Below are 24,212 nucleotides of genomic sequence, written 5' to 3'. Positions count from 1 at the left end.
TTTGGATCGTTTCGAATTTTTAGATTTGCAATTTCTTCAATAGCAAATGCGATATCATATTGACTGTTAGAATCGACTTCACACGAATCAGAAAATGTAGCTGGCTCTGACTCTGTTGGTAACACGCTTACATTTTCTATACCTTCACTTGGAGATGGATTATTTTCATCACTTGTTTTCAACTTTTAAAAAAAAAAAGTTTATTTCACTTTGTCGTTTTTGTGACATTTTAAAACAGAATAATTGAACACGAAACTACAAACGAAAACACTACGGACAACAGCAGTACAGGCGAGTACAGCACGAAATACGAATTACACACGAGTGACACGACGACTGTAAAATTACTAACATTTTAAAACGATAATAGCAATATAGAAATGGATTAGTGAGAATCGTCTTACAAATAAAATACGATAAGATAGCGATGGCCAGTAGGAACGATACATGGCAAAAATAGCCAGTCTGCCGTCTGCGTTAAGGCGAAATGCCTTTATACCCGCATAATAAAAGTAATAGTAATATGTTTGGGAGAATTTCTTATATAATGATAATATAATAATAATATAAAATATATGTAATGATAATATTTCTTATATAAATTATAATATAATGTGTTTGAGCGAAACAATATAAAAGATAAAATTATAACAATTAATAATAAAAAATAATAAAACCTAACTTATGCCAATGGGGGGAGGCCCCTCGGCCCCCCCCCCCTTAAATCCGCCACTGGTTGTCAAGTGTATGAGTGTGCCGCGATAACTTGTGATGTATAATGATGTACCGTGAACAAAAAAAGGTTGAGAACCATTGGTATACAGGTACATTTTAATATCATCTGCGACTCATTAAATTTTATCGAATTTAAGCCTTAAATTTAAATATTCAATTAAAAAACGTATATAGTGTTGTATAAATTATACGAAATGATTTAAAAAAAAAAAAAAAAGTTAGCTTAATAATTAAATTTCCAGTCGCCAAGTTTAATAAAAATTTTTAATAAACCTCATGTATATTTGAAATGAATTCAATTTAATTTAAATTATTGATAATCCTACTACCTTTAAAATATTCTTTTAAGTTATAAGAATCTCATAACGAACAAAGATGGTTCGTTTAAAATAATTACTAATAAAATGATCGTAGGTACCAAGATTACGTTATTCCTTAATAATTCATAACACAAAACGAATCATCAAATTAACCACCAACACTCTCAAGTACGTAAAAATCATGTGGAATATAAATATTAAATTTCTGAAATAAAATCATATTTCGATATTCCTAATTTATAACATAGTATCATTATCACATTGAGTTCTTATTTATTCTTGAAATCATAATGTTTTCGAATAATACTGGAAAAACACATTCAACTAAATAAAAAAAAAAGTAATTTCGATCTGCAAATTTGAATAAGTCCTTAACCAACTGTAATACCACACATTGCACTATAAAATATCCCTGTTTAAGATTACTTCTAAAATTCAGAAAAAACACTGTTCTCAATTGAATATCCTATCAATAGTTTGATTTATATTGTATCTGCGATTCGTTAATCGCATACAGACATATAAGCATAATAAGCATATATATATAATCTATAATGAAAGCATGGAAGAATTGTAACGTTGTATTTCGATATTTATCATAACGTTCAGTAATTTAAAATTTAGTTGCAGCATTCAATTTTTTCGTCCCGTAAAGGTTACAAGTGAAATTAAAAAGCTTTCATTTTTGGTGGTCAAAATTCTCGAAAATCTACATTGGCCAACTATGGTAAAATATACATTTGAACATCGATCGATGATATTAAATATCATAAATATGATAATATAATAATAATATATAATAATATTATAATATCATATGGTTAAATTTTAACCACATACGTTTCCATTCAAGTATGGTCTATTTAACATTATCCGAAATATTCCAATAAGTCCATGTGCACCAGAAAACAATAGCCACGCACCTGAATTATAGTATGTTCGTTCTGACACACTTAAACATCAATATGTATATTTCTTTTTGTCGCTATTAACATTGTAGTCTAAAATGGTTAGAAAAACGGCTTAGTAGGATTTAATTTGACTGTGAATGTATTGTTATATCGTTTTATCAAAGCGAACAAAATATGGTGATAATAATAATCATAATAATAACATCGTACACGCTACAGTAGAGGACATCGTGTCAGTTGCACTTTACCGCATGCGTACGGTGATTAATAATATTTCCGTTGGAATCCATCAAATGCACATAGTTTTGGTCGACAGGACGGAGACATAATGATGAACATATATTTTACACTTTAAGTCCCCACAAAACTGTTTCCACAAATAATAATAATTAGTACGCATTATGATTATGCATGCACGTGAACGAGTTGACGAACGGTATGCAGGTCAACTTAGATGTTTGTTGTTGGTTAGAGCAGGGAAAATTGTGTACGTTCTGAATCGTGTGCAAACGAGAATCAAATGGTGTACGTACGATACGTATTCATCATTCTTTCAATTAATTTATTATTTATTTATTTTTTTTTTTTTTTAATCGTGTTACGCGATAAAACATTCTAACAATTTGTACAGACATAAATATATGAGTAGGACGTCATCAGATGAATACTTTGTCACAAAGTCAATGAAACAATGATGGTTTCGGAATAGTTTAATTTTAACATTATCCTGGCCATATATAACTTTATTAGTCTTTGTTGGCCATTCATGTAAAATTATGTCATAATACTTTGTTTTTATGCTTTTTATAAAATTTTCATTAGGGGAATCATTTTGTCCTCTCTTCATACTAGACGCAGCGGGTTGATAATACAAACATCAATATTCCATATAGTACAACGTCTGAATGTTTTATTCCGTGTACCGTGTGTTTATAAATCGAAAAATTAATAAAGAACAACGCATCATCACTAAGAGAATACTTTATTTATTTATGAATATATATTATTGGTTATATTTGATTTATGTTTAAAAACATTTTTTTAAACACTGATTAAGTTCGTTTTATGTTCATTCGTTAGTTACTGGTACACATTATTAGCCATTGATAAAAAAAATGATCAAGACTTAATTTAGATTCACTTATATGAAAAACATTCGGCTTCACAGACTAAGGTATCGAATGGAACAATAAAGGCGGCTCAGTGAACCACATCTAGACGAAAAATTAACATGGAAGTACATATAAACAAAATAAATAAACCAAGGGTACGCTGGACTGAAAATACTGTTCTCACTACTAAGCCACAGCTCAAAACCCTACAGATGAAATACTCTCTAATTATATACACGGCAATCATAAGACCGCTAATAATATAAACATGCCCAGTATGGGCAGTTAACTCCTAAATAAAAATAAATTCTTAAGGATAGTCCAATAAACATAACAAACATACTTCAAACAGCGTAACAAATAGCTTCATAACAACACAGCAATACTTTACCTGGACATACGAATTAAAGATAAATTTAAAAATGTCCATGCAAAACTTAATTCAATCAAAGGAATCCTCCATTATAAATTAGAAAAAATACCAGAACCTGCCTAACTGAAATCATGCCTTCCGCAGGATGTCAATGATAATAATCGCCACATTTATCGCCATCATCTAAATCTGAATCTTCGTAACCATTTTCAATATATTATTGTAAACATTTTTTTTTCATCTGTCCTATGTCTTAATAATTAATTTTAATTAGTTTATTACTTTTAACTACAATAGTAATAAACAATGGAAAAACATTAATTTGTTTTTAATTGGGGGGGGGGGGGGGGGGGGGGGGGTAAAGGAGGCTTTGCTCCCCTTCCGCATTGGTCTAGAATCTAGGTTAGTTTTGTAATAGTCATAACGTAAACATTATAAATAAATCAATTTAATAAAATTATTTTGTGAACAAATGTATAAAGTTTATAGATAATCTTATTACCAAGGCTCATAACTTATAGTTCTAAAAAAGGTTGTTATAAGCGCTTAAATATGCTCTAAAAAGTATTCATGTAAGCGCTTAAATATGCACTAAAAATACTGAAATATGCAAAAAAAAAACGTTTGTATATAAAAATTATTATTTTATTATTATTATTTATTATATTATTTTATTATTTTAGCTTCTATTATTAAAAAAAAAAAATTAGGTACTGAATTCACGAAACGAACTAGCATGCATACAATACGAAAAATTGGAAACGACTGCAAAATGTTAATGAAAAATAATCTGTAAATAATCTGAGAATGATGGTATCGGAATATCTAGATAATGATATTGGAATACTCGAATACCTAGAAACTATAAAAATAAAATACTACAGTACAAGCTACAATTACATATATACAATTATAATGGTTTCTTTATCGATGGGATTACGAAGTTTCGGGCGTACACACTCACTACGTCACACGTCGACTAAACTCGTATATAGTTCATCTGATATTATATAAGTTATATGAGAAGAAAAATTAATTAACACGAATTAATTACTAATATGAACAATTAATATGACTATAATTACTTGTTATTTTTAAGAAAAAAAGTTTTAGGCTATTAAAAAATATTTTAAAAAAATCAATGATAAAAATCATACAAAAATCCAAAAATATGCAAAAAAAGCGAAAAAAAGTAAAATAGTACTTATACTTCGAAATATGCAAAAATATGCAACATAAAATTTCGTATCTAGCTTCTTGGTTATCTGAAACAAATTTATAGCTCACATAGGTATCTCTAGGACCTTTCAAAAAAAAATATGCAAATGCTAGAAGTTATGAGCCCTGCTTATTACCAATACAATATAAGTAATAAACCAAGTGATTGATATAATGACATCAACCATGTCAAATAATTTTATCTGTAATGTACACGGAAAAAAAAAATATGGTTATAATTACCAGAATATGATTCATACTACCAGAATTTTTTGGTTGCACCCGTGACAACAATATGGTTGGTTAATATTACAATAAGTCTTTGGTAAACTGTATTCGATTGCAGTTACCAAATTAGTTGTAAACATAACAATACATTATTATGTAGCCATTACTTATATATTTGTTGCTACACAAATATTGTCTGTTGTAGTTAATTAGCAGTTTGGTTGAAACAAAATAATATATAGAATAATTCTAACAAATAGTTCAGTGACTATATTAGAAAGCCTTACAGTTGCAACTACCAGAATAGTTGTTGATATGACATTACATTGTGTTCCAATGACACATATATATATATATATGTAAATTTTACTTTGCAATTTGTAACTTGTACTGGATTTATTATTGTAGTAATTACAAATTATTTTGTTAATGTTACCTACTATTATTAAGTAGCAGGCGCGGCTCCAATTGGGAGAAGCACTAGGGCCATTCGTCCCGGCTTTTCATATAAGAGATTATTTATTGAAAAACTTGAATTGGAAGTTAGGGTTACTTGATTACTTCCAATATTGACAAGTAATAAAATCAATAAATTTATTTATAATAAATAATTTATAAAACAAGAAATTAAAATATAAAACTTTTATTTAAGAAAGGCAGCATAATATAACAAATAATACAAATTAACTAAAAATATTTATATCTATATATAAGCATAACATACATATAATATTATACAATTTATACAGTTTTATAAAGACATAGGTAATAAATAACATAAATACAATATAACAATCTAAATACTGCTTCTTAGTGTTATATATCTACTTCCATTTGGTAATACACTGATGTTATTTGGAATATAAGAAAGCATTGCATGGTGATACACAAATGTACATTCATCATCTATTTTTACCTCATATGAAAATACATGATCATTAAATATAACAGTAGTTGTGCGCTTACACTTAAATATTACCAAAGTATCATTAAATAAAAATATGTCTTCTATTATTCCAAATATAGGAAAATCATTTTCATATGTATCTAATGTGAGTACTAGCTTTGGTTTATATTTGGTACCTTTTATAAGTACCCAAGGACACTTAACAATAGATTCTACAGAATTAAATTGCAAAAATTGTTTTAAAACTTCCAATTCCAAGTCACTCAGGGGCTTGGGTGGTCCTGTTTCAAAATTATTAGGTAATGAACCTTTGAAAAATAAATTGTTTAATTGCAACTGATGTTTGATTGCCAAAGTTTTACATATATTTCGTCTATTGCTAGTAGTATTTGCAGCTATTTTGGATATCCTATGTTTTGCCTCAAATCTCATTGACTATAATGCTACAAGGGGGCCAAATTTTTTTAACATAGTATGGTAGTGTAACATGAAATGATGTTTCGGCTTGAGATTCTGTTTACTATACCTAAGATAAAGGTCATGGTGTTCAGCTACTAATGTTTGTAAGAGTTCACACGAATCTATCTGCAATGACATAGATGTTACTAAATCAAGAATTTGTCTTAAAAGTATATACAAGTGCCATACTGGATCAGTTTTGGGAACAAAATCTCCAATGAATAAGCCAAAGTACCGAACTACAACCAACATTTCAGATGCAGAGAGACGAATATTATTTTTACGAATATTCTCCATGATTAATACAGGAGGCTTACTGCTACTATCTGGCCCATAATCAAAGTTAATCATTCTCTCATTAAGAATTTGTAATGAAAACATTTTTAAATCATATATATAACCCTTTTAGCCCGAAGATATTTATTAGCTTTTTAATACTATGGACCTATCCCACACTTTTGTGCGTGTTACTACGCGTACCACTTATGACCCGAGGCTTATTTTATTTGAAGTACTATTATGACCTATCCCACACATACGTGATGGTTGGGTGAAATATTTTGTACCTAATTTATGGAATGAGTTACAGTGTTTAGACCTAGCCCATCCGATTGTCCGTGTTATTGTGTTTGACTAAAAATTATTTTTATCAATTTATATTAATAATATCATGGGTTTTTTTTCTTTGTTCAGATATGCATTCAATATGGTACATTTATAGTCTATAATTAGTCACTTGGTTTATTATATTATTCTACGTATTATACATGATATTCTTAAAATGTTATAATGCTTTGATCAGTCACATAATTTAATCAGTTTTCGTCCGACTTGTGTGCGGTTATATCATTTTTAATTTACCCACACATTTGTGCGTGTTCGGATTCTGTGTCATACATTTTGATTATCATACGTTATTTCGTCTACGGTTTCTGTTTTTATTTGAGAATGCGTCGCGCAAAGTTGAACGCGAAAGCTATTGAAATGTTGGCCACATTAAGCGATGATTCAGATTTAGATTTTGGAAGTGACGACTCAGATGCTGACCGTACTTGGCATCCCCAGAATGTTCAAATTATTGGTGCATCTGATTTTTCGGATTCGGGCGAAGAAGATATTGTAACCGAAAATGTACCTGATGTCTCTACTTCAGACGAAAATCAAACATTTTCACCATCATCGCCCTTACAACAACAAATAGACCAGAATCCATTATCAAATGCGACTATTCTGAATACTGGTTGGACTCAAAAATCATTTATTGGAAAACCGTTACCAGGTAATAATTTTGGGCCTTATTTACCGATTAACATCAGAACTCCACTTGAATATGTCAAAATATATCTTCCTGATAAACATTTTGAGGAAGCAGCATTGTATACAAATATGTATGTAATGAGCAAAACGGGAAAAGAACTAAAAACTACCGCAAATGAAATACAAATTGTGTACGGTGTCCATGCTATGATGAGTGTGTTTAAGTACCCCCGATTAAAAATGTATTGGGATAGTAGAGGCATGGGTTTTGTTCCTATTTCACAAGCTATTACGAGGGACAGATTTTTGAAATTGCGCTCTTGTTTGCACTATGTCGATATTAATAATCGTCCGACTGGTAATAACCGATTTTGGAAAGTTCAACCTATAATTGATCAAGTTCGTAATGCGTGTAGAAATATTCCTCGTTTAGTTGACTGTTACTCGGTGGATGAGCAAATGATTCCGTTTACTGGTCGATGTCCAAGCAGACAATATGTTAAAAACAAACCACGACCCACTGGCTTAAAAAATTTCGTAATTACTACGTCAACAGGGAAAGTAATTGATTTTGAAATTTATCAAGGTGTCGATACGCCATTCCGAGACAAATCGTTGGGGCTTGGACCGGCAGTCGTACTTCATTTGTCTCAAAGTATTCCGCAGGGATCAGTTCTATTTTTCGACCGGTACTTTACAACAGTACCATTATTGGATCGGTTGTTTAGTGAGGGACTAATGGCTACAGGCACAATAATGTCAAATAGATTAAGCAATGTGCATTTTAGTCAAGACAAAAAATTCCAAAGAGGTGTTTGGGAGGAGTTCACAAGGTGTGACAATCAAATATCTGCGACCAAGTGGAAAGATAGTAAATGTGTGACTTTAATTTCTAATGCTACAGGAGCAGAACCTCATAGTGTAGTAAAAAGATGGAGTAAAACGGAAAATAAGGAAATCGAAGTACCCTGTCCAGATGTTGTTAAGTCATATAACCAGTACATGGGTGGCGTAGATATATGTAACCAACAAATGGAATGCTACCGTACGTGGATCAAATCGAGAAAATGGACATTAAAAGTTGCACTACATTTCATTGACCTAAGCATCGTAAACGCCTGGATGGAATATAGAGAAGACGTGCAAAAGTTACTAAAACGTAAAAATGAAATTATGGACCTTATGAATTTTAAAATCGCTGTTGCTAGAGAATGGTTAACTAAATCTCCAAATAAACGTGCACTATCATTTGAAGAATTAAATTCGTCTGACACCGAGGAAAATCAGATGACAACACAGAGACCTCAAAATTATAGGGCACCAGTCCCACCAACAACCAAAGTGAAGGATGGATTCGAGCATTGGCCAGAAGTGTGTAACATACCAAATCCAAAGTGCTGTAGGATGAAGGGATGTAAAAGCCGATCAAGAATCAAATGCACCAAGTGTGATATTTATTTATGTCTAACTGCTAAAAAAAATTGTTTTACAATTTTTCATAAAACATAAAAACAACATTTTTTTAAAAATTATTATTATAAAGAAAGTACCTATAGTAATAATTTGTTTTTAAAGTATAATAACTAACTTAGAATTTGTATAAAAGTATTATGAACGATAATTTAGATTTATTTTAAATTAAAGATTAAACAATTTATTTGTGTTTCATGTAATATGAGTATTTCAAATCTGACCTACACAAATGTGCGGGTAATACATCTAACTGAATAAAAATCTAATTGTTTTTTTAATAATTTTTTGAAGCTTTATATGATAATTAAAGTGTATGTTCAAAATAACACAAAATTTGAAACACTTTACATGTCTCAGGTCTTTGGGGCTATACTGAATAACCCACACAAATGTGATGGTTAGTCTTTAAATAGATCTCAAAATAAATATTTATCAGGCAATTAGTTTATAGTTATTAACCTACACAAATGTGAGGGTTAGAGCTGAAAGGGATAGTAATTTAATAAAAATGCCATATCAAACTTACATACCCCTTCCAATAAATCATGCATAATGTCCATCCCACTTTGATCTAACACATTGAAACCACATACATCATTCCAAACACAAACATCTTTAATGCCACTAGTTGTTACATCACACTCTAAGACATCTTGGTTATATTGCTCTAAACTTCTAATTAAACTAATATCGGAGTAGCATTGTTTTCTCATATCTTCTTTCTTTATTTTACATACCCTGCATGGGTAATTGGAAGAAAAAGTTTCTACAAATCCGGTGATGCTATGAATACCAAGATTATCCCCTACTATTAGACCTAATTCAAATTTAATATTTCCTTTAAATCCATCAGATTCAATCTCAATGCCAGTTTCTTTTAAAAAATTCAACTCATTGATAAGGGGCCTAAATACTATATGGTTTCCAAATTGCTGTCTGTCAGATGAATGAAATAATAAAGCTAAAAAAATATTGCTCAAGGAAGATTGACGGTAAATGGGTATGCAAGGAACAGTCAAATAAACCGCTCCTTCATACACCTTTAGTAATTGTTTGTACAACATTACGGGGGATTTGAGAATTGGCATATAAAGAAGCTAAAAATTGTTCAATTTGGTTACCTTGCAAATTATGATTATTAAAATCATCAACCAACAAAGGCTCTATAGGTGGCCTATCAGTGTTAGTAGTAGGTGTATTGACAAAACTTCTTGAACTATTAAATGATTCTAATTCATTTAAATGAAAACTAACTGTTACAGGGTTATTTGTAAGTTCAGATGTTTGTGAGTTATGAATTGCAGCAAGATGTTTTTTAAATGAATTTATCAAATAAAATGTCCTGTTACAATGATTTTCAATACATATATATTTAATAAAATCATGCTTAGCGTGCTTATACTTAAAATGTTTACACAATAACCCTATATCAGATAAAGTTTCTTTACAAATAAAACAACAAGGCATAATAAAAGTTTTAAGAACCTAGGTAGTATATTTAAAGTGTTAAAATTAAAATTTTATATTTTCATGGTATTAGTTATTAAATGTTATAAAATTATTGATTTAATTTTTTTAATTTAAAAATAAAAAAAAACATTATTATACATGATTTTTATGAACACGTTTGGAATAATGAAAACAAATTATAATTTATAAGACATTAGTAATTCCTATATCACTTATAAGTGAGTTAACTGATACAAACTCAGTGTCCCAAGCAATTTTAATTTAAAAAAAAACTTTTTGAATAAATGTCCAAACTTGTAGACATTCCAAAGGATATTCTAAATTTAATGAATGAATTACCTTGAAACAACAATCAATTGCTGCAACAATTGAGTTAAGTACATAATAAGTGTTATCAACATAGACATAAATTTGAGAAATATCATTTATGCTTGGGCCTATAATTATGATAAAAGGCTGTAAGGTGCAACCAAGTTGAGCATACTTGTTTTTTCTTCTTGATACTGTTTCTTGAAGTTCACTATATGATTTTATATGGGTTATAAAGCCATCTTTCATCTCAATTTTGGATGGTTTCCAAGAACTAGTTCCTTTCTTTCTTTTGGTAGAAGCTGGAGTAAAAAGAAATGGCAAAATACAAAATGTGGCTATAGCTGATGCTTCTTTACTTGCTGAAAAATAATTTATAATTTAATAATAATAAACTACTTCAAATTTAGACCGGCTTTGTGTACCTGATGCTGAATCAAGATATTCATTAAATATTCCTTTGATGGTATTGTCCCTTAATTTTTCAGATACAGTTTTTGCAAGTTCTAGTATTCTGACTTTATAAAGAGGAAATGTTTCAAAAAGGCTGTTTATTTTGTCTGGATATATGAATTCAAAATCATTGATCAACTAAAAAAATATAAGAAATGTTTATATGAATATTACAAAATATCAATTATTATATTTATTAAGAACATACTATTTTGACATTTATAATAACTTTATTCATGACCAACATTAACATTTTTTAAATATTGATAATTTAAAAAAAAACTATTGCAACAGTCAAAACAGCACGCAGCAACTTGTGTTATAGTTTATTAAATCTTACTAGATTATATCCTGCTGGTTTTTGTAACGCTGGGTACTCCTTCATGTAATCAGCAATAGATATCTCTTGAGAATTTGTGTCCAAAATTTTTTTTTAAGCGTTTGGCTCTAGTAATAGACCAATGTTTTATAACAAGTTCCCAAGGATCAGAAGAATTATGAAGCCAAGATAAAGATTCATCAACATTTGCACTATCTATAAAAAATATTTAAAAATGAGTATTTTGCTTTCTATAAAAAATTTTAAATTGTTACCAGTATGAACAACTGGTTGGGTAGTAGTGCTGATTTTGGCGGAGTATGATGTGTCTGCTTAGAAGAGTTGACTATTAATCCTGCTTTCTTGTACTCCCTTCGTCTGTTGTTGAAACAGTCTAAAAGTTTCCCTTTTGCAGATTTTTTTAATGTTGGGCCTGTTGAATAAAACATACAAGTTAAAAATAATTAAGTTAATAAGTAATTAAACATATGGAAAATAGTTTACCATAGTTTATGTATGAAATAAAATAAGTACTAATATGTTCTCCAGGAAAAATGTTGACAATTTCTTGCGAAAGACTGAGTAGACGTTGACTTTTAAAATGCTTTTCTGGGTCTTCTTGTAGTTCCCTTCTTACAATTATATTACACAGCTTTCTTCTAGAAGCATTATCTAGGGTTGTTTTATTAGATGCCAAAATTGCACGACCTTCACTATTTTTTTTTCAAATAATCCAATAGTGGAACACCCTAAAAATATTATAATTGCATTAAAATATTAATAATAAGTAAATCAATGTTAAATATATAGGTAATAAAATATAAACACTTGTAAAAAAACTTATTTTTTTTTTGTAATTTGAATTGATTGAACCTCAAGTTACTTAAGTTACTATATTTTTGTTACATAGGTACCTATTTTAAGAACAATTATACAACTAAGGTCTAAGAGACAATGATATTGTTTAATTAGAGAAATATCTACCTCATCAGTTTTACTATCTATAGAAGAATGTGTTGATGTTTCACTACCCAAAACGACAGATTCAGTATCAGTGTTTGGAGTTAAAAAATTTTCTTCGGGTTCAGGAGTAGTTAATGGAGGTGGAATACTTATACTTAGTTCTTGAGGGTAATCATTTGAAATATCCTAATAATATAGATGAATCAATTTTTAATAAGTTGCAAAAAAAAAAAAAAAATGTAAGTACCAAAATAAATTGATAAATATAATAATATGACAATGACAGAAAACTAAAAACTTAACAAATCCAACCATGAATTGAAAAAAGTAATAATTTACTAAATTTTACAAAGTAACTAGAAAAACTAACTCACCAAAAAAATGTACTTTGTTATTTGTCATATCCAATATTTTTCGCCAATCATTAAGATTTGATATTAACTTTGCTCTATCGCCAATTTTTGGAACTATTTCTTTAATCATATTATTGTCGAGCATACTAAAGCAAGATATATCTATTCCATGATCTAACAGTATAGATAAATTAAATTATAAATATATTTAGTATAAATAATATAATAATATTGTACATTCAGCTTAGAAAAACAAGGTTTAATATTATATCTACAATCATTTACAATACCAGGTTTGGTAGGTTTATGTTAGGAAAAAAATGACTAACAAAATCTGGTGTAGGTAGGTACCTAACAATCAGTTTTAAATATTGAAGAAATAAATATTAGGTACCTACCTATAAATTATTATAATATTATAACAAACAATTGTTAATATTTTCATTTAGTATATTGAATATTGTTATTTTTTTACTGCAACATGTAGGGTGTAGGTTTTACTATGAAAATATATTAAATTTAGAACTTAAATATTTTTAAATCGTTGTATTGAGGACTGAGGTCCTCTAATTTTTTACGATTCAAACACTGACACACTGTCACATGACTACCTACATAGTTTATATTCGGTCATAAAAAAACAATGCGTTTGGTAAAAGACTAATAGGGGTGCATTAAATAAGATTATTAAAACGTACCTTTGAAAACATCAATGTAGCTTGATAATCCCCAAGCATGGAGCATGTCGACGACGTCAGAATCAGCCATAATGATGTAGGTAGGTACTCAAATATCGACAGTATGGTAATAAATAAATAAAATGTAATAACAGAACACGGTGTGTGAACACTGAACACGGATCATACACAATGTCAAATGTACAAAAAAACCAGTACCTACACAGCGTATGATAGCCGGTTTAGGGATCTGTACGATGGGTTTTCCACATAATTAGGTGATAACAACATAAACTTGGTAACGGACAATCATAATAATGTTATTTTTAACGCGCAACTGTTATTATAACAATTATTCTTGTAAAAACAACCAAACAATAGTGAATACAACTTAATCACTCATAAAGTCAACAAAACATTGCGTTTAAACAACTAGTGATTGCTAACATTAACATTTTCCCATGTAAAGTATACAAATGTTTTACAATAATTATTGTGTAAATACAACATAATAGATTTTTCATTTAATTATTATTATATCATCTCGACTACAAAAATGTCAAATGTTACCAGAACACAATTAGATTAGTAGTTTAATATCACACTGGGTAGTGTTTACAAGAAGGTATAGTAACTACTACTTAACCATTTGTGTACGTTAACACAATTTTTGTATTTTTTTTTTTTGTTTTGTAACAGCTACATAATATGTGTTATTTTAAATATGAATATAGTTATATCATAATAATCACGTTCAACTAAATTAATTTTGTAGCTGTTGTTATTCACTTAGGTATGTTATACCATTGGTTTTGTAGTATCAACTGTATTATGATTAGCAATACCAATTAATATTTAACATAACTGTTTTGTTAAAAATCATTGAGTTATTTTTTTCCGTGTATAATTATGACCTAAAGTCATGCATTTTATCTTATTTAATATAGGTGTTTTATAATTTTTTGAAACACTTTGGGCCTAAAACAAAATTCTAGATTCACCACTGTTCGGCGGTGCATCGCACGGGCAGACCGCTTTCTGTTTGACCGAGCATTTATGGGGATGGTGGTAATTCCCTCACCAAAGATGGTGTTATAGTAATCTCTAATTTAAACACAAGGTAGGTATGTACCACTTAATTACACAATATTTAAGCCCCAAAAGTTTTGTAGAAAGTTAATTGCTCCCCAAAATAAGCACCTATTAACGTGCCTACTCTGCAGCGCCCAGATCGCGGCCGTATTTCTTAAATTTGAAATGTCACGTCATTAATCGATTCCCGGGTGTGCATCATCCTCTTTGTCGATTGTTTAGGGCTGGAGACACTTTCTTAGACAATATATCGTCACGTATTATTACTTCGCATTTATTCGTTTTATCATATCCCCCGGTCATTTCATTTTTAAAAGCAACCGTTTTTGCAACAGTGGTCAGAGACAAGACTGGATCAAGGGATGGTGGCTAGAGGAGCTATAGCACCCAGCCACGAGTTGAAAGTAGCCATAACGTGTTTTATTATCGTTGGCTAACCAGTACAAAGAGTACTGTTTTATCAATTAATTATAGCTATTTTACAATATACAAATATGTTATATTTATTTCAATTAGTTGTAATTACAAATTATTAAATCTAAATAAAAAAATGAAATTTTTTTGGAAGAAAGAGCCTCACTAAAAGTAATTTTTTATTATGACTATAATGCGGCTCTGGTTACAGGGTCACAGAGTTCAGTGCAATTCGCTCGTCCACAACCACGACGATTGATACTGCGCTGATAGCGTCGGTAGTGTGCGTTCTCGTTGGACAATAATAAGAACGATAACAAGTTTACGAGTGAAATTGAACGAGTTATCGAATTGATTTCAATCTTTCAATTGTCATTTCGTAACGCTACGAAATGAAACATTGAATTTTATCACTTTTCTCGCACCTAATGCTGTAGGTGGCTAACTACGTAGTGCTCGGACTTTTCATGGTTTGATACGTATGGTATATCGAAAACATTACACATCAAATGAAAACAATCACTATAAATTGTATACAATTTTTTTTCAAGGGAATAGCTATTGACCAACTGATTTTTCTGTTATAAAGAATTTCTATTTTACGGAGACTAAAAAATAAGTGCAAAAAAAGGATATGTATAATTTCAAAACTAAAATCATTTTTAGGTATGTTTTTGTTTTTATACGCATATATTTTATTGAACTACACATATTTTATAGTAATTTTAGTCATATCTTTAAATATTTTTTTAGAATAATTTTAGATAACTATTGAAAAATCAAAAGTGTAAGAGTTTCCTATGTTTGGGTGTGTATTGAAAACTATGTTAAATTTCACAATACAGAGTTGGTCGAATTACAGTTACATGACGAGATCTTTAGTTTATATCGCATATGATGCTGTAGAGGTATAACTTTTTATTTTTTTGAACTATCCACAAGAAACTCCTAGATATTATTACTCTAACGAATAAAAAACTATTCTTGTAGAATTCAGTCAAAATTAGTCAAACGTGTCACGAAAACACTGAAGTTTTTTTTTAAAATGGGTGGATTTTCGATTGTCACAAATATCACAGACAAAATAATCACAGTAAAATACAAATATACATTAAATAAATTATACATAAAAAATTAATTTGAAAATTAAATGTGATTTTCAAGTATGACGTTGTTTCTGCAATGAATTGTTCGGCTATCGCTTTTCTCATTGGAAATAACCAGAATTCTTTAGTTTCTATACAGATCACATAATTAACTATACGCCAGTATTCAATTTGATTCAATGGTCAGCAATCGTTTAATTTATTATTGTTTGACTGTTTTACAAATAAAAAATAATTGATCACTCACGTCTGAAAGTTTTAACTATCCACTGAATAAAACTACAAACTTTTGAATACAAATTTATTTATAAAACTATACGGTTTATATATCACTTGTTATTCGTTATTGACAACTAAAAGTGTTAATTTTTTGTTCGTTACAACGACAAATGACGCTCAACAAAACTAACAACTTTTGGTTATAAAATTATTTGGTTTAATATTAAATCGTCAATCATAAAAATATAATATTTATACTATGATATTATTATGCAACAAATACAATATAAACATTTTTTACTGCAGTAATAGTTTTTCAGTTTACCCAAAACAGCAGGTTTCTTATTTCTGCTTAAAGAAAAATATCCTGTTTTTTTTGGGTGGAACACGATTCCGTACGGTCCTTATCAGCGTACGGAAACGTACACATTTTAAAAAATACGATTCCGTACGTTTTGAACCTAAGATTTTAGTGTAACGTAGTCAGATTTCTAAATAAGTTAAAAAATTATGTAATTATAAATGTAATCTATTAATTTGTATAACACATATACGTATTATACGTCGTAGATATTAAACAGTATCGGTCGACATCGACATCGACATCATCTCAAAGTAAATCGCAATAACACTATTAGATTTGATATGGTTATTAATCATTACAAAATAGTTTATCAGTAACAAAAAAATATATTTGTGTATGTAGGTACATCAAAACCAAAACTACTGATAATCTACAGCATACGACATAATATCTTAATAATAAATTAAGATAGGTATCAATGTTTATTTTCCCTAGTCGTCGCATGCCAGTCGATAACCACATCGTTTTGCGTAAAGTGCGGTGCGTTATAAAAATATAAAAAATAGTGAACATGGAAAATGAAGTTAAATTTATAACTTCGGAAAAAGGAAAACCACTGGTATTATTTAAGTCCCATAAATATCGGCTTATACGAACACGAAAAGATGGTTTAAAAAAATGGTTATGTATACAAAAATTGTTATGCATTGTAACAAATGGAAATTTAATTCATCAAACATAAAATGAACATAATCACTGTGAAAATTCCAAAGTGTCGAAAGACATGTACTGAGAGAAAACTGTAAATGCAAGGCAAGTGGATCTATTTCTATCCGACCCATTAAAATAATTCGAACAAAACTCATAAAAAGCGTAAATTCAGAAGAAATTGAACATAGCGATATACGGTCAATCAGAAAAGCCATGTATGACATATATGACAAATATACCCGGATTTTCCAAAATCTTTAATTGAATCAATTGAACAACTCAAAAGTATGCACAATAATGATGTACTTAAATTTAAAGGTGAACAATTTATTTTTGTACCCGATAACAAATTATTCGTTTGTATAACTACAGAACAAAATCTAAGATGTATGATTAATTCATCAGATTTTTTTGCCGATGGTACTTTTAATTACGCGCCGAAACATTATATTCAGCTCTATACATTTAATTGTTTACAAAATGGATTTTATATACCCGTTGTTTATTTTTTCTTGCCTGATAAATCTAAACAAACCTACATTGACATGTGGTTATTTCTTCAAGAATTAAGTGAAAAATTAATTTTCAAAAGACTTGTTATTCAAAAGTTATATTTAGACTTTGAGATAAGTGCTCATGAAGCATGTAGAGAGGTGTTCCCAAATGTAGAAATTCAAGCATGTCGATTTAATTTAGGGCAGTGTTGGTGGCGAAAAGTAAATATGCTTAAAATGTATTATTTCTTTATAAAATGGTAATATTCAACGTATTAACTTTACAGATAAATTCTGAACAGCGACTCTGAACAGCATATACAAATGACGACGAGTTAGGAAAATGGTTAAAACTATTTTTCGGGTTGCCATTTCTATCACCACATGAAATCGAAAATGCATTCATCGAACTTGTATCTATATGTCCTAACCTAGATATAGGATGTTTATTTTCTGATTATATAATATATATAAAATATTTATCAAGTATTTGTATTAATTATCAATGTATCAAATTATAATTATTAAATCATTTACAAATGATATATTTTAAATGTTTATATTTTTTTATTTTTAAATGAAATCGTACGGAATCGTGTTCCCAAAAAGGTAAAACGTACGGAATCGTGCTTTACCGGTTTTTTTTTTTTTTTTATATGTATATTTTAGTTCAACTTGTCATGAACAACTCACAAAATGTTCAAATAATTTTTTTTTGCTTTATTTGAATTTTTTATTTACAATAGATACCACATTAAAACTATTTATTGTACGCAACGTTTTAAAAATTCTTTAAAAGTGTGCTGATAATATTAAATTATAAATTAAGATAAAAATATTTAATATTTCTGTTCTATAATTAATTCCACAAACCATGAATATTTGAAAACTGTATAGTATTTATTTATTGTTTATATTCATAATAATACTTACAGAATCATGATTGAACTGTTAATAATTGGATTATTTTTGTTGTTACACTTGTTTAAAAAAAAAAAAAAAAAAATCCTATTATATTATTATAACCGCACTTCTAAAATATTTGATTTTAAATTAAAATTGTTTTGTTCTTCATCAAAAATAAATTCAACACGTCACTGTAATTGGGCCATAATGGGGAGGGGGGGTGAGAGGACCTTGCATTACTCTTACATAGCCCAATAGGTGGCACGTCTCGATGCTGTCGAAAATTTATAGACTTTTGCTTTTTTTCACGCTATAATTTTAATTTTAATACATAAGATTCTGATATTTGATTTAAAATTTAGCCTACCTCTCCGATATAAGGTATAGTTAAATTAGTTAGATAGTTTTCTGACGTAATATTAAATGCTCTCTAAGGTAGGTTGAACTTTTAATGTCTTAACTTTCACAACAAGAATAAAGGCATTTAGAATTTGGGAAAATCGAAAATCCCAAGTGCCTATAGGCACCAAAAAAATTCATTAATATTATTTGAAACTATAAAATGTCTTTAACTTAACAACTTTTATAATAACCATTTTCTATTTTTATTATTTATTTAGTGATGATTAAATTACTTCCCTTAGTCGAAATAATGTACACAGACACACAAAAACAAAAACTACAAGTGTTAAGACTAATACGTACTTCGTTTCACTCAGAATCTAAAATAAATATATGAAAACAACGAATCGTGTTCAATATCAAAATATAACTCTATGTATAGAAGTTTCATTTTTTTTTTTTTTTTAATGTACACTTATGATCAATGGACACTTTTTTTATCGTACGAGTTGGCATGAAGAAACATGAAGAAAAATGTAAAATACTATTTTTAATATATTCGTTTTAAGCAGGCCCGGATTAAGATCTACGAGTATAGTGCCCATAGGCTGTAAAAAATTTGGTGCCCCCAATTAAAAAAAAATATTGTACACATTTCTCTACTCGATACTTGAATAAATAATAAAACTTTATTTTAGGTTTATTAGCCACATCAATATGTACATGTATATAATACCTATGTGAAAACAAGTAAAAACATAAAATTAAAATTAAACAAAATATATTTTAGATATATAAAAATATAAAATAATCATATTACAAAAAGTAACAAATCATTATTTTATACTTTTCTTTTTCTTGCTTTTTTGATGGGCAAATGTGTTAATAGTATCATTAAAATCTAATTTTTCAACCAATTCTGCTTCAACGTTAAATATTGCTAATGCATTCAGTCTTTCCTCCTTCATGGTTGACCTCAAGTAGGATTTTACTCTTTTAAGTACAGAAAAAGCTCTTTCGCCTGAGCAGTTTGAAACTGCTGTACTAAGGTACATACGCATAACTATTTCTAAATTTGGAAACATACACTCTAATTCTTTAGTCTTGATGTACTTATACATAGAGAGAACAGATTTTACATTTTTATCCGTGGAAATTAATTTTGAAAAAAGAATACACTCATCTATAAGTAAGCTTGAGTTTTCAACATCATCAATAAAATATTTTGCCAAAGTTCCACATGTGTTCCTTATAACAATAGAACTCGGTGTTTTATACAATGTGGGTATACACCCATAAATATCTGATATTTTTTCATAAGCTTGTCTTCTTGAACTAAGTTGACATTTAAGAGTATCAATTATCACATAATATACATTTCTAATAAAATCTATTTTCCCTGTGATTTCTGTGAGAGGTTGAAATCTTGATTCATCAGCCATAGCTTAAAAAAAAAAATAGTTTTTAATGTTGTTAATGTTTATGACTTTTTTCAAATTATTTTATGTGTATTTTAAAATTAATAAGTTAAACATACCTTTCTCTTTTTTTTTTCTCTTGGAATCTTTGGTATACTCCGAACAACCAGTAATTTTTACAGCCTTATTTTCAAAAACATCAAAATCATCTCTAATCTGTACCAAGTAATTTTCAAGGCCATTATATAGTTCTAATACTGTATGAAGATCAATGTCAGTTGATTGTAATTTTTTATTTGTAGCATTAAAACTAAAATCATATTAAACTTTATATTAATTTATTTATCTATTAAGCTGACCCTAATAAAATAAAATAAATGAAAGCATAATTTATTATTTAAAAATAATTAATTTATAGAGTGAAAAATACCTGTTTAATATTCCATATGCATATCATTAAACCAGTTTCTAAAGTTTTTAATCTTGCAAGCAACCCATTAGCTTCTACTTTATATACAGCTTTTTCTTTCTGATTATCAACTATACTATGCAAAGCTTCAATTATAAATGCATAAGAATTAAATAAAGCATGGCAAGAATCAAAACGAGCACTCCAGCGAGTTACTGATAAATTTTTTACACTAAGATTTTTCTTCAAATATGTTTTTAAAATGTCCCAACGTGCAGTAGAACTAGAAAAAAAATTGTATAGTTCCTGGAGAAGCATAAAAAATGAAGTAGCAGAATTACAACTTTCTGCTGCACACGTTCCGACCAAGTTAAGAGAATGTGCAGAACATGGTACATACTCTGCAAATGAATTAAAACTTTTAATTCTTGACTGCAATCCAGAATACTGACCTGACATATTCCTCGCATTGTCGTAGCTCTGGCCACGACAATTTTCAATTGGTATATTGTGTGAATTAAGAAAATCCATTACAACATTGCTCATTTCTTTAGATTTATGACCACTGTTTGGAATGAATATTAAAAATCTTTCTGCAGGTACACCACTAGGTAAAACATATCTTAATGCAATAACAAGTTGATCGACGTTTGCTATATCAGGTGTAGAATCAACAATTAAAGAATAATACTTGGCTGCTTTTAATTCTTTTAATATAATTTTAATTATATCATTCTTCATCAAAAGTAAAAGTTCTTCATAGATTGTGGATGATAAATAAGACGGAGTTCCTTTCCCTCTATTCCCATATTTTTTCTATATGTTGAGCAATAAAAGGGTCAAATTTAGCAAGTAACTCTAACGTTCCCAAAAAGTTCCCATTGTTAATTTTGTTAAATTGTTCATTATCACCTCTGAATGATAAACCTTTTGCACCGAGAAATTTAATTACTTCAACAACTCGATGAAGAACAGCTTTCCAGTAATTAATTTCATCAGTCACTTGTGTTGCCAATTGAGTGTCAATTCTACCTACATCACTTTGTATTGTAATAAAACTTAATGTATTATTTTTATGTGCCAAAGAATTTTCGTGCCTGGAAATAACTTAATGTCCATTTTTCCAATCATTAAATCCAGCATCTCCCAGTTGAGTACTGCATCCAAATAATTTGCATGGAGCACAAAATAATACAAATTTTGAAATTGAATAAACAAGCCATTTCCGTGAAATATTTTCTCCGTTTTTTCGATTTTTCGTAAAGATTGATTTACTACAATAACGATCATAATCAGAATAAGTTCGTTTTGATGAGGTAAAATCTGCATCAATGTTCTGATCATATCCAAATTTTGCAATATAATTACGACATATATTACTATTTGTCCAATCTGCTGGATCTTTAAAATTATTTGTATTATTCTGCGTAAGAGGATTAGGAATGACATTTAGCTCAGATTTTTCTGATTCCTCATTTATATCAACAACTGATTGATCTGAAGAAGACGCAGTACATTGAATAGAAGTAGAAGTAGTAGAACAATTATTAGTAATAGTTATATCATTTGAAGATTCTAGTTTATTATCTTCAACACAACCAGGGGTAATGTTATTTATTTGTTTGAAAAAATTATTTAACCTAGGTATTTTACTTAATAAAATCACTTCTTTTTCTTTTTTATCAATTGCACGCTTTCTCGCTTGTGTTCCACTAATATGTCGTTTCTGATCCATTTTTACATAAATATCGAACACTAAACTATATATAAAATGCACTACTCGCACTAAAGTAAAACCTTTATAATTTAAATTTACAAGTTACAATAGTGTTAACAAAACATACGTACGAATCGTACGATCAAACGGACGAATTTTCGATGCACGTGACGCGTGTATACGAAATACTAATACTATTTAATATTTTATACTATTTTACCCAATTTATGACCATCGGCGGCGAGCTACGACAAATATAAATAAGTAAACGCACTGGCATTGTCTGCCGTCAGCGGCTCTACACACGTTATCGGTGTGCGACCGGTTCTACGGAAAAATAACAATCTAAAAATAAAACGAGGTTTAGAAGACCGCACGACAAAACGCATTGATTATTACTATTTCAAATTTCCGATATTATTTAAATAAAAATAACATCAGGATAGTATTGTGCTTATTGTCAATAACTATTTTACAGATTGTACAATTTTTCTAGTTTAGAAAAAAAAAAATAAGGATAGTATGTAGTGCCCGTGCCCCTAAATCCGTGGTTGTGTAGGCTGAAGCCTACACTGCTTACGCCTTAATCCGGGCCTGGTTTTAAGACATTATTTCTATGGTGTATTTGTGAAAACGTGTGCCTTTTTATAAATATACTCTCTCAAAATACTAAGAGCACATATTATAATAATATGTGATATTATATAATGCAATAGTAATGATGCGTACATATTTTATTTATGAACTTATAAAAAAATAATAAATTAAAGTGTGTGTGAAGAATTTTTGTGAAATGAGAGTCGACTCCCTACATTTCATTATTTTATCGGAGTAATAATATTAATATAATTATAATATGTAGGCGAAAAGTTCCGAATAAAATTATTTTTTTCATTGTAAAATATATAAATAATATTTATACGTAATAAATGTTTAATTTCAACTATTGATTTTTGTGCAATCCTCGTGCATATAAATATAATGGTATTCATAAGAACGATAATCTGTATCGTTTTTAACTTAATACATTCTGGTAAATAAATTTATAAAAACCTATACTATAATTGTTATGCTTACGTAGGTACGCTGATAAGCAGGGCTCATAACTTCTAGCATTTGCATATTTTTTTTGAGAGGTCCTAGAGATACCTATGTGAGCTATAAATTTGTTTCAGATACCCAAGAAGCTAAATTCGAAATTTTATGTTGCATATTTTTGCATATTTCGAAGTATAAGTGCTATTTTGCTTTTTTTCTATTTTCCAATATTATTTTTCCATAATATTTATTTATTTTTTTTTGTTTTCAGTTCCGTAGCTTTTAAAAAAATTTTTCTTAATAATAAAAAGTAATTATAGTCGTATTAATTATTTATATTAGTAATTAATTCGTGTCAATTAATTATTCTTATAATATTATAAGAAAAAACTATATATAACTATACGAGTTTAGATGACGTGCGACCTAGCGAGAGTGTATGCTTGATACTTGGTAATCCCATCGTTAAAGAAATTGTAGCATATGCACTAGTATTTTATTTTTA

General features: G+C 28.9%; 4 protein-coding genes across 4 annotated transcripts; 1 reads left to right on the top strand and 3 right to left on the bottom strand.

Annotated features, from left to right (window-relative positions):
- Positions 1–10,624: 10,624 nt before the first annotated feature.
- On the bottom strand, positions 10,625–11,700 carry LOC112690457. The gene is made up of 3 exons (XM_025564473.1): positions 11,566–11,700; positions 11,198–11,363; positions 10,625–11,134 (listed from the first exon to the last, which is right to left on the bottom strand). The coding sequence occupies exons 1-3, from the start codon at positions 11,608–11,610 to the stop codon at positions 10,725–10,727; spliced, it is 621 nt and encodes a 206-aa protein (XP_025420258.1). The 5' UTR covers positions 11,611–11,700; the 3' UTR covers positions 10,625–10,724.
- A 461-nt stretch (positions 11,701–12,161) lies between these two features.
- Positions 12,162–13,961, bottom strand: LOC112690458. The gene is made up of 4 exons (XM_025564474.1): positions 13,559–13,961; positions 12,884–13,034; positions 12,529–12,694; positions 12,162–12,293 (listed from the first exon to the last, which is right to left on the bottom strand). Exons 1-4 carry the CDS (start codon positions 13,626–13,628, stop codon positions 12,258–12,260), a joined length of 423 nt encoding a protein of 140 aa, XP_025420259.1. The 5' UTR covers positions 13,629–13,961; the 3' UTR covers positions 12,162–12,257.
- Positions 13,962–17,625: 3,664 nt separating this feature from the next.
- LOC112690462 lies at positions 17,626–18,299 on the top strand. Its single transcript, XM_025564477.1, has one exon. It carries the CDS (start codon positions 17,671–17,673, stop codon positions 18,139–18,141), a length of 471 nt encoding a protein of 156 aa, XP_025420262.1. The 5' UTR covers positions 17,626–17,670; the 3' UTR covers positions 18,142–18,299.
- A 2,368-nt stretch (positions 18,300–20,667) lies between these two features.
- LOC112690456 (zinc finger MYM-type protein 1-like) lies at positions 20,668–24,170 on the bottom strand. Its single transcript, XM_025564472.1, has 5 exons — positions 24,158–24,170; positions 22,228–22,449; positions 21,816–21,984; positions 20,974–21,751; positions 20,668–20,853 (listed from the first exon to the last, which is right to left on the bottom strand). The coding sequence occupies exons 1-5, from the start codon at positions 24,168–24,170 to the stop codon at positions 20,848–20,850; spliced, it is 1,188 nt and encodes a 395-aa protein (XP_025420257.1). The 3' UTR covers positions 20,668–20,847.
- Between the last annotated feature and the right edge of the window lie 42 nt (positions 24,171–24,212).

Source organism: Sipha flava, unplaced genomic scaffold (genome assembly GCF_003268045.1).
Source record: "Sipha flava isolate LNK unplaced genomic scaffold, YSA_version1 50567_pilon_pilon, whole genome shotgun sequence".
Classification (NCBI taxonomy): Eukaryota; Metazoa; Arthropoda; class Insecta; order Hemiptera; family Aphididae; genus Sipha; species Sipha flava.
The sequence above is the reverse complement of the archived record's forward strand: the minus strand, read 5'-3'. Positions and strand labels throughout refer to the sequence as shown.

What these genes read in the sequence shown, in the direction of transcription:
- LOC112690456 (XM_025564472.1), bottom strand. An exon ending in TGATTATGATCGTTATTGTA is followed by an intron (nt 21,985 to 22,227) that starts GTAAATCAATCT and finishes AAAGTGATGTAG; the next exon opens with GTAGAATTGACACTCAATTG. An exon ending in AATGGGAACTTTTTGGGAAC is followed by an intron (nt 21,752 to 21,815) that starts GTTAGAGTTACT and finishes ATATGGGAATAG; the next exon opens with AGGGAAAGGAACTCCGTCTT.
- LOC112690457 (XM_025564473.1), bottom strand. Translation starts at nt 11,610, where the DNA reads ATGAAGGAGTACCCAGCGTTACAAAAACCAGCAGGATATAATCTA. An exon ending in AACCAGCAGGATATAATCTA is followed by an intron (nt 11,364 to 11,565) that starts GTAAGATTTAAT and finishes ATATTTTTTTAG; the next exon opens with TTGATCAATGATTTTGAATT. An exon ending in ATATCTTGATTCAGCATCAG is followed by an intron (nt 11,135 to 11,197) that starts GTACACAAAGCC and finishes ATTATTTTTCAG; the next exon opens with CAAGTAAAGAAGCATCAGCT.
- LOC112690462 (XM_025564477.1), top strand. Translation starts at nt 17,671, where the DNA reads ATGCACAATAATGATGTACTTAAATTTAAAGGTGAACAATTTATTTTT.
- LOC112690458 (XM_025564474.1), bottom strand. Translation starts at nt 13,628, where the DNA reads ATGGCTGATTCTGACGTCGTCGACATGCTCCATGCTTGGGGATTATCA. An exon ending in CTACATTGATGTTTTCAAAG is followed by an intron (nt 13,035 to 13,558) that starts GTACGTTTTAAT and finishes CTATACTGTTAG; the next exon opens with ATCATGGAATAGATATATCT. An exon ending in AATAACAAAGTACATTTTTT is followed by an intron (nt 12,695 to 12,883) that starts TGGTGAGTTAGT and finishes TCTATATTATTA; the next exon opens with GGATATTTCAAATGATTACC.